Source organism: Alosa pseudoharengus, unplaced genomic scaffold, assembly GCF_046254945.1.
Source record: "Alosa pseudoharengus isolate Yale_2024_CS ecotype anadromous, Long Island Sound unplaced genomic scaffold, YU_APseudo_1.1 YU_APseudo_1.1_scf_1, whole genome shotgun sequence".
NCBI classification, from domain to species: domain Eukaryota; kingdom Metazoa; phylum Chordata; class Actinopteri; order Clupeiformes; family Clupeidae; genus Alosa; species Alosa pseudoharengus.
Window position 1 is genome coordinate 21,385,097 of NW_027468564.1, and position 10,000 is coordinate 21,395,096.

At 43.2% G+C, this 10,000-nt stretch overlaps 1 protein-coding gene across 1 annotated transcript in view; it reads left to right on the forward strand.

The window, feature by feature from the left end:
• myo15ab (myosin XVAb) overlaps positions 1 to 10,000 on the forward strand; it is a gene marked incomplete at its 5' end in the record, with an annotated part of 125,721 nt that overhangs the window by 57,499 nt on the left and 58,222 nt on the right. Inside the window, 9 exon segments of the mRNA XM_076279044.1 lie at positions 1,254 to 1,318; positions 1,807 to 2,154; positions 2,381 to 2,468; positions 3,211 to 3,370; positions 6,377 to 6,470; positions 7,149 to 7,242; positions 7,412 to 7,527; positions 7,735 to 7,794; positions 8,031 to 8,106. Of these exon segments, the coding sequence (XP_076135159.1) occupies positions 1,254 to 1,318; positions 1,807 to 2,154; positions 2,381 to 2,468; positions 3,211 to 3,370; positions 6,377 to 6,470; positions 7,149 to 7,242; positions 7,412 to 7,527; positions 7,735 to 7,794; positions 8,031 to 8,106 (1,101 nt within the window).

A 10,000-nucleotide genomic window follows, 5' to 3' on the forward strand; every position in this document is an offset into this window, starting at 1 on the left:
TTAGTAACATGTCCTTAGCAGCAGAACGGGCAAGCGAATGGTTGTGGGTAAGGAGAAGTTACCCTTCCTGGGGTGCAAGCTAAGGTAAGCTAACTGGCTCATTTGTTTTGTGTTTGTGATGGACTGTGCCTAGGTTGATGATACTTGGCTAAGGTTCTTTATGGTTTATGGTTCAGTCCGCATCAACGGGACGGACCAACCTAGCCAACTTAGACCATGCCTAGGTTGGTTAAGGGAATTTGGATGTTTGTTGTTGTAATATGGTGGCAGCATAGGGCGTAAGCTAACTGGCTAATTTGTTTTGTGTTTGTGATGGGGCCTAAGCTAACTGGTTAAGCTAACTGGCTCATTTGTTTTGTGTTAGTGATAGGCTGTGCCTAGGTTGATGGTTGGTTAGCCAAGGGTTTTTATGGCTATGGTTCAGTCCACATCAACGGGACGGACCCACCTAGCCAACCTTGACCATGCCTGGGCTGGTTAAAGAGTATTTTGGGTATTGGATATTTCAATTTGGTAATATGGTGGCAGCATGGAGGGGAGTGTCTTCAGGACGCTGGTTTCACTGTTAAGCCTTCATTAGGTGTCGTGGGCCTAACTTAACGAAACATCGGTGAATTAGGGTGCCCACTTGATAACCCCAATGACATGCCGCATACTATATAGGCTACTGCTGTTGGATGGGCCATTTGCATTGTGCTTGTGACCATTTGTTGGCGGATTTGTGGGTAGTGTGCTTTTTAAAGTTAAACTTGAGCAGGGGCTTCCGAATGTGTTTTTACCTTGGATTTTGGCACAAGGGATTTTAACATCTAATCCTGTGTATTAATGTAATATAGATGACATCACCACTGAATATTACTGACACGTTATAACATTATAGATGACATCACCACTGAATATTACTGACACATATTACTGACACGGTATAACATTATAACTGACATCACCACTGAATATCACTGACACGTTATAACCTTATAGCTGACATCACCACTGAATATTACTGACACGTTATAACATTATAGCTGACATCACCATTGAATATATCTGACACGTTATACCGTTATAGCTATACGTGAACATAATACACCAGGCTACGGGCCTACTTGAGAGATATCAAGCTTCTTTTGGTGTGGTTTTGTTAGTTTATTTATTTATATGGACGACGCCAGCTTACCTGAGAAATATCAAGCATGTTTTGGTGCTTTGGTGTGTGTGTGTGTGTGTGTGTGTGTGTGTGTTCTGTCTCTCAGATCCACAGCAAGCTGTTCTTGCCCAGCAGCAGCAAGCCATCGTAAACCAACAAGCCATCATCATGGTACGTGTGTGTGTGTGTGTGTGTGTGTGTGTGTGTGTGTGTGTGTGAGCAAGCCATCATCATGGTACGTGTTTGTGTGTGTGTGTGAGCAAGCCATCATCATGGTACGTGTGTGTGTGTGTGTGAGCAAGCCATCATCATGGTACGTGTGTGTGTGTGTGTGTGTGTGTGTGAGCAAGCCATCATCATGGTACGTGTGTGTGTGTGTGTGTGTGTGTGTGAGCAAGCCATGATCATGGTACGTGTGTGTGTGTGTGTGTGTGTGTGTGTGAGCAAGCCATCATCATGGTACGTGTGTGTGTGTGTGTGTGTGAGCAAGCCATCATCATGGTACGTGTGTGTGTGTGTGTGTGTGTGTGTGTGTGTGTGTGTGTGTGTGTGTGTGTGTGAGCAAGCCATCATCATGCAGACCATAGACTGATGCTCAAAAGAGTATATATACTTATACTTATGTGTGTGTGTGTGCGTGCGTGTGTGCGTGCGTGCAGGCACAGCAGATGACCATGCAGGCCATCGCCATGGTGACAAGTCCTGTGACCAGCCCTCCCATGTCCCCGCCCACCAGTCCCCCGCCAGTTCCGTTTGGCGTTCCGGCATTCCCTCCAAGCCCCTATGGCCCCGCCCACACCAGTCCTTATGGCCCCACCCACACCACCCCTTATGGCCCCGCCCACACCAGCCCTTATGGGCCCGCCCACACCGGTCCTTATGGCCCCGCCCACACCAATCCCGACGTTCCCGTTCCTCTCAGTCCGTACGCCCCCAGCACCAGCAGCACTACCAGCACTACAACAAGCCCTCAGGTCAGCACTACCAGCACCACAACAAGCCCTCAGGTCAGTGTGTGTGTGTGTGTGTGTGTGTGTGTGTGTGGATTTGTACCAGCAGCACTACCAGCACCACAACAAGCCCTCAGGTCAGTGTGTGTGTGTGTGTGTGTGTGTGTGGATTTGTACCTGTGTACCGGTATGTGCTTTGTGTATGTGTGTGCGTGTGTGTGTGTGTGTGTGTGTGTGTGTGTGTGTGTGTTCTTTCTGCATTGATGCCTTTGTTTTGTTTCAGGCCCAATCCTCCAAAGTTACCATGGGAACAAAGCCTGCTCCTGTTCCCACCAACAGGGACAGGGACAACAAACCCGTCAAGAAGTTTGGTAATTTCATCAAACACCACTTCCTGTTAGTCAAGTCAAGTCAAAGTCATATTTATTTATATAGCACACTTAAACGCAATGTTATTGACCCAAGGTGCTCAGAAATAAAATAAAACAGTAATAAAAACAAAAATAATGACATAAATGACAAAAAATATGAATAAATTAATGAAAATACAAAATAATAATAATAATAATAATAATAATAATAATAATAATAATAATAAACAGATTATGATTGTAGATAAAAAATAAACATATGGTTACTGAAACTACTACTGCTATAGGCCTAGAGAAAGATGTACAGTAAAGTTAGACACCAGCAGAAAAGAAATAGAAATAAGATTAAATAAAAATAAATAAATAAATAAAAACAAACAAGGGGAGAAATTAATGGACATTATAGGCCAAAGAAAATAGATCAAATAGATCTGTTAGACCACCACCACTTCCTGTTAGCCCAGCACCACTTCCTGTTAGACCACCACCACTTCCTGTTAGACCAGCACCACTTCCTGTTAGCCCAGCACCACTTCCTGTTAGACCAGCACCACACACTACCTTCTTATAGCACAACACCACTCAAGAACTTTGGTTATTGTGTCAAATTACCAAATCCATCTCTCTCTCCATCTCCCTCTCTCCATTTCTCCATCTCTCTCTCCATCCATCTCTCTCTCCATTTCTATCTCTCCATCTCTCCATCTCTCTCTCCATCTCTCCATCTCTCTTCCTCTCTTAGCCCCAGTGGCAGTAACTGGTCCCATGCGTGCAGCCCCCTCTGGTGGTGAGATTGTGAAGTCGTCAGTGGTGAACTCAGAACACATCGTGCCCAGTCACAACATCAAAGACATCATCCGCCAGTATCAAACGCCTCCACCTGCACCGCAAGAGATACGCAGGTACACACACACATACACACACACACACACACACACACACACACGCACACACACATACATACACCATCGTCATTCATCTGTAACAAATGCCTCAACCTGCTCCTGCAGGTACTGTACACACACACACACACACACACACATACACACTTTTGAAAACCCCATTTTTCTCATGCCGTGTGACCATCCAAAACCGCCGTTTTAGTGACGACATAGGCCCACCCCTAACCTCTGACTCTTAACCCAGATGCTGCACTCGACTTGACACTCATTATAGCACGGGTGGCCAACCAGTCCAGCATGAAGAGCCAACATTTTCAACACAACTCAAAAGAGCCGCACAACAAAAAAAGATGCTCACATGTGCCCAGATTTAAACTGTAGGCCAAAGACTTTTTTCCTACAGTTTAAATCTTCTTCTTTTTCATTTAAAGTGAGACACTTGGCAGATGCTACAAATTATCGTTTTGAGGAATGAGTAGCAAGCAACAAAGATATCTGACACACATCACAAATTCCCCATCACTGAATGACTTATTAGCGTGAGAAATGCTCGATGTAACAACTGATAAAATGCCAATGTGACCGTCAAATGTTCCATCGAGTGTCTGCTGACTGACGTCTATGTATCCTACCTTTACCTTGTACTTGCAAAGGTCAGTACCTTTGGGAAATGTTCAGGTTTGAAGCTTTATGCATCAGATAAGTCTAGCATACCAAGTACCAAACTAACGTGTTAAACACATTTTTTTTAACAGTGTTATTTTGGTTATGTTGACATATCAACCAGAAGGGTTATGCTCTAGCCTACAAAAAAGATTAATCCTCCTTTTGAATGTCCGTGTTCCTCTTTCTATTTACTATTAGTATCAGGGTTTTCCTGATTGCAACATTAGCATTAGGCCTACACCTGGCTAAAGAAACAAACATTTCTGCTTCTTTATGGGCTAGATTTCTATCCATAACATGACGGTAAAATTATTTTAATTTAAACATTGCAGCCTAACTATTGCCAGTACTATCAACTTATGAAAAGCATTTTCATTTACCAGAAATATAGGCTATTTCAAAAAATAAAAAACTATAAATCCAAGGAGAAGTGAGAACATCAGTTGAGCAGCCGCGAGCCGCACGAGAGGAGGCAAAGAGCCGCATACGGCTCGCGAGCCGCAGGTTGGCCACCCCTGCACTATAGCCTAGTAGGACTATTGCATAGCAATACTAGTTTTCATACACAACATTACCTATGATTACACTCAGTAAACATGTCAAACTGGTGCTGTGAAGCGTCAATAGCGTTTCATGACTCATTGGACAGTTTTTTTCTTCTGTGTTTTCTCCATGCATTCTAGCTACTGTCAGTAACTGACTCAAGAGAACTAGTCAGAAGTTATAAGGAAAGTGTGGTTTAAGTTTAAATTAATTTGTACATAGGGCTGGTGTCATTCATTTCTTTCATAACAACATAAATAAATGCAATCATAGTCTAGTGAAGTCAGATATGAGCCAGATATATCTCAGATATGAAATACAAGTCTCTTAGAAATCATGTTAAAAAGTAACAAAGGTTAATGACATATATATGTAATGACAGGACATGTATCTCACCACAGCAAGCTCATAGCTCTACATGCATTTCATGTGTGTGTAGAGCAGACTGTCCTGAATCTGGCAATATCATTTGGGATTCTCTGGGGCTGAGCAATTTGCAGACATATGTGGTGTGCGCCTTACAGAAATAAATGCCTTTTTTTTTAGTGATTAAAAATGACATTTCTGCGCTCCACATCTGGAACACCAACTGATCTGACCTGACTTGACCCGATTTTACGGGTGTGTGCCTGTCTGAGCCTCATGATTCTCTACAACTTTTTACTGCGTTGCCATGAACAAAGTAAAGGCAAAAAAGGTGTTTCTTTGTCGAACAAATTGGGATGCAATGTGAGCCTTGAATTGAATGCCATGCAGGAATTTGCTAGGATCTCAAAACCGGATTATGAAGATTCTTTGCCATAGAGAAACACACGGTAGCGTTGGATTATAAACATGCTTTGCCACAAAAACAGACAAAAACGTGGGATAAGTCCAGCTATATGAAGTTATTATTTTGCTGTCACTTTTTCTGTTGTATAACCCAGAAGGATGTACTTGGTATCAAATGATAGCCCTGAGTCTCCTCTTTCATCTGATATGCTTGCCATATCTATGCGTTCACGGGTTTGCGAGTAATTCAAACGAGAGTAATGGGTGCGCAGGTGAACGCAGACTATAAATATGATGCAATTTGATTTAATTTCATGATTTTTTTTAATCTTCATACTTTAACGTACAGACAAGTGCGTGGTCTCGTTGGAAAGCCCCACTTCTGCTCTGTCACACAATAAAGGCTTCTCGCTGCTATGAACAGTTGGAGCAATGTAACAGAGAAGAAAGGGTGTGTTTTTTGACGCACTTTGCATAATCGGCTTCTAAGGGTTAAAATCTCACGTACCCCCTGGAGTGCCTTCACGTACCCCCATTTGAGAACCACTGGCCTGGCATATGCACTACAGCGCCATCTACTGGCCTGGCATATGCACTACAGTGCCACGGCGCCATCTACGTGCCTGGCATATGCACTACAGTGCTTTCGTCAATTCTCACATTCCCTAACTCACAGCGCCATCTACTGGCCTGGCATATGCACTACAGCGCCATCTACGTGCCTGGCATATGCACTACAGCGCTTTCGTCCATTCTCACATTCCCTCACTCACAGCGCCATCTACTTGCCTGGCATATGCACTACACCGCCACAGCGCCATCTACGTGCCTGGCATATGCACTACACCGCCACAGTGCCATCTACTGGCCTGGCATATGCACTACAGCACCATCTACTGGCCTGGCATATGCACTACACCGCCATCTACTGGCCTGGCATATGCACTACAGTGCCACAGCGCCATCTACTGGCCTGGCATATGCACTACAGTGCTTTCGCCCATTCTCACATTCTCTCACTCACAGGAAGGAAGGCAGAGGATTTGTGAAGAAAAGGGATCCCCATGATGAGGCCATGCAGATCCTCAAACCTCAGATGGACAACCCAGCCCCACCTCAGGTACCACACACACTCTTATACATACATACACACACACACTCTTATACATACATACACACACACACACTCAGATGGACAACCCACCCCCACCTCAGGTACCACACACACTCTTATACATACATACACACACACACTCTTATACATACATACACACACACACTCTTATACATACATACACACACACACACACTCAGATGGACAACCCACCCCCACCTCAGGTACCACACACACTCTTATACATACATACACACACTTGTATAGACACAAACACAAAAAAAAAATAACACTCACACACAAACACATACACGCACCTATGATAAATGTGTTTCTGTCTGTCTACCTGTCTACATGTCTGTCTCTCTCTCTGTCTGACTGTCAACATGTCTGTCTGTCTATATGTCTGTGTGTCTGTCTATCTGTCTTTGTCTGTCTGTCTATATATCTGTCTGTCTATATGTCTGCCTGCATATGTCTGTATATGTCTGTCTACATGTCTGTCTGTCTGTCTATATGTCTGTCTGTCTGTCTATATGTCTGTCTATATGTCTGTCTGTCTGTCTGCTTGTCTATATATCTGTCTGTATATGTCTGTCTATGCCTGTCTGTCTGTCTGTCTGTCTGTCTAACTCCTGACTTTGTCTTAATCCATGTTGTCATGGCAAAATGTTGCTACTGCAGAAGAGAGCTCCCACTCCTTCAGCCACATCCAGACCTCAGCCAATCAGAAGCTCCAAATCGAGAGCTCCACCCCCTCAACTTCCCAAAGCAGAAGGTATACGAACACACACACACTCTATCACACACACGCATTCACACACACACACTCTCTGCCTCTCACACCTCACACACACACACACACACACACACACACACATACACCCATCTTTCACAGTCTGTAAATATCTGGTATATGTATGTGGTGTGTGTGTGTGTGTGTGTAGTATCCAGGGACTTGCCGGTGGAATCGGAGAGTATTCAGACTCTACTTCACAGGAGCAGCACTGATGATTACTGCACATACACCAACGTACCCTGGAAAATCTACCTCAGGAAAGAGGTGCGTATATATGTGTGTGTGTGCTCATGTGTAAGCGTGTCCGTGTGTGTGATCGCATGGGTGGATATGTTTGTGTGTGTGTTTGTCTGTGTGTATGTAAATGTCACTGTGTGTGTGTGTGTGTGTGTGTGTGTTAATGTGTGTGTGTGTGTGTGTGTGTGCTTGTACTGTATTTCAGTTTGCCTTTTGTTGTTGTGCATTCTGCAGATTTTTTATCCAAAAGACAGTCTGAATAATCCACTGGTATTGGACCTCATCTTTAAACAGGTAATGTACACTCACACACACACAGACTCTCTCTCACACACACACATACATGTTCAAACACACACACACACAGACTCTCTCTCACACACACACATACAGTACATGTTCAAACACACACACACACACACACAGACTCTCTCTCTCACACACACATACATGTTCAAACACACACACACACACACACACACACACATACATGTTCAAACACACACACACTCTCTCTGTGCCCTGTGTAGGTGGTGAATGATACATTTTCAGAGGCCTGTGTTCGTATCACCAAAGACGAGAGACAGAAGATGAAGGCTTTGCTTGGTGAGAAAACTACAGTTCCCAAGATGTGTGTTTGTGTGTCTGTGGGAGTTTATCTGGTAGCAGCAGAGGAGAGGAGGGCTGACTCCAGATCAGCATGGTGACTCATACTGTGCTGAGGTCAGTGCTGTGTGTCTGTGGGAGTTTATCTGGTAGCAGCAGAGGAGAGGAGGGCTGACTCCAGATCAGCATGGTGACTCATACTATGTTGAGGTCAGTACTGTGTGTGTAATCAATTAACCACCTTCCTAACATCAAATGGGTATTTTGATTACTTTCAGTCTAGTTTTTGGGCAAATCACAGCACTGAAACAGCTCTTATTAAAGTTTCCAATGACATACGCCTAAACACAGATTCAGGTAAAACATCAGTCCTTGTGCTACTGGACCTCAGTTCAGCATTTGACACTGTTGCTCACAATATTTTACTACAGAGACTAGAACACTGGGTTGGATTTACAGACATAGTTAATAGCTGGCTAAATCATATCTACAAGAAAGGAGCTTCTTTGTTGCCATCAGAAACTGTACCTCAACACCAGCGTCCTTGACCTGTGGTGTTCCCCAGGGGTCGATCTTGGGGCCACTATTATTCAACCTCTATATGCTCCCTCTTGGACAAATCATCCAAAATAATTTGATTTCATATCACATCTATGCAGATGACACACAAATTTACTTAGCTCTATCACCAAACGACTATGGTCCTCTTCAATCTATGTGTCAGTGTATAGAACAAATCAACACCTGGATGTCTCAAAATTTTCTTTAGCTGAACAAAGAAAAAAACTGTATTTTACCAAATTATATTTGGTAAAAACGAGGAAAGACTTAAGGTTTTCACTCTCCTTGACACAAAAGGGTTGAAGGCAAAGGATACTGTTCAAAATCTTGGTGTATTAATTGACAGTGATCTAAATTTCAACAGCCACATGAAAGCAATAACTAAATCAGCTTTTTACCACCTCAAAAATATTGCCAAACTCAGAGGGCTGATGTCAAAACATGACTTAGAAAAACTCATTCATGCATTAATGTCCAGTAGGGTTGATTGATGCAATGGACTGTTCACAGGCCTTCCTAAAAAGACTATTAAACAGCTTCAGGTGATACAAAATGCAGCAGCTAGGATTCTAACAAAAACTAAAAGAACTGACCACATTACTCCAATTCTTAAAGGAACCGTATGTAAGAAATGTATTTCAATTAATCATAAAATGGCCCTGATATGTCACTAGACAATAAGAAATCATGTTCATTTCAAATACTTATATTACTGACAACAGTAGTCCAGCCAGGATATTGTCATTTAAAAAGTGAAGTTGCAGCCCTCAACTGATGTTGATGTTGTGTTTTGTCATGTCGTGTTGTGATTTGGCCTGATGCGCCACCCTCCACCTATCTACTAATCACAAAGTCAGTAGTGTTTCGGCATGTGGGTTGGCAACCTCGAGTCAGGGGGGAGGGGGAGGGGATACACCACTCTAGAGTAATTTGAAAGTGATTGCAGGAAGCCAGTGCCAAGGACTTAAAGGAACCATATGTAAGATTGTGGCCAAAACTGGTACTCCAGTAAGTCACAGAATTGACTTCAAAGCACTATTGCTTGTTTATAACTCTGTAAATGGAGCAGGATCTAAATACCTGTCAGACATGCTTCAGCAGTACATACCTTCTCGTCCTCTCAGGTCCCAGGTGAAAAACCTGCTAGTAAAACCTACTGTTAGAACTAAACATGGTGAAGCAGCTTTTAGCTGCTATGCGGCTCAGCTGTGGAATCAACTTTTGGATGACATCAAAAAGGCCCCAACTCTAGCCAGTTTTAAATCTAGACTTAAGACCAAACTGTTCTCAGATGCTTTCTGCTAACTGTGCTGAGTTACAAATTCTAAATCTG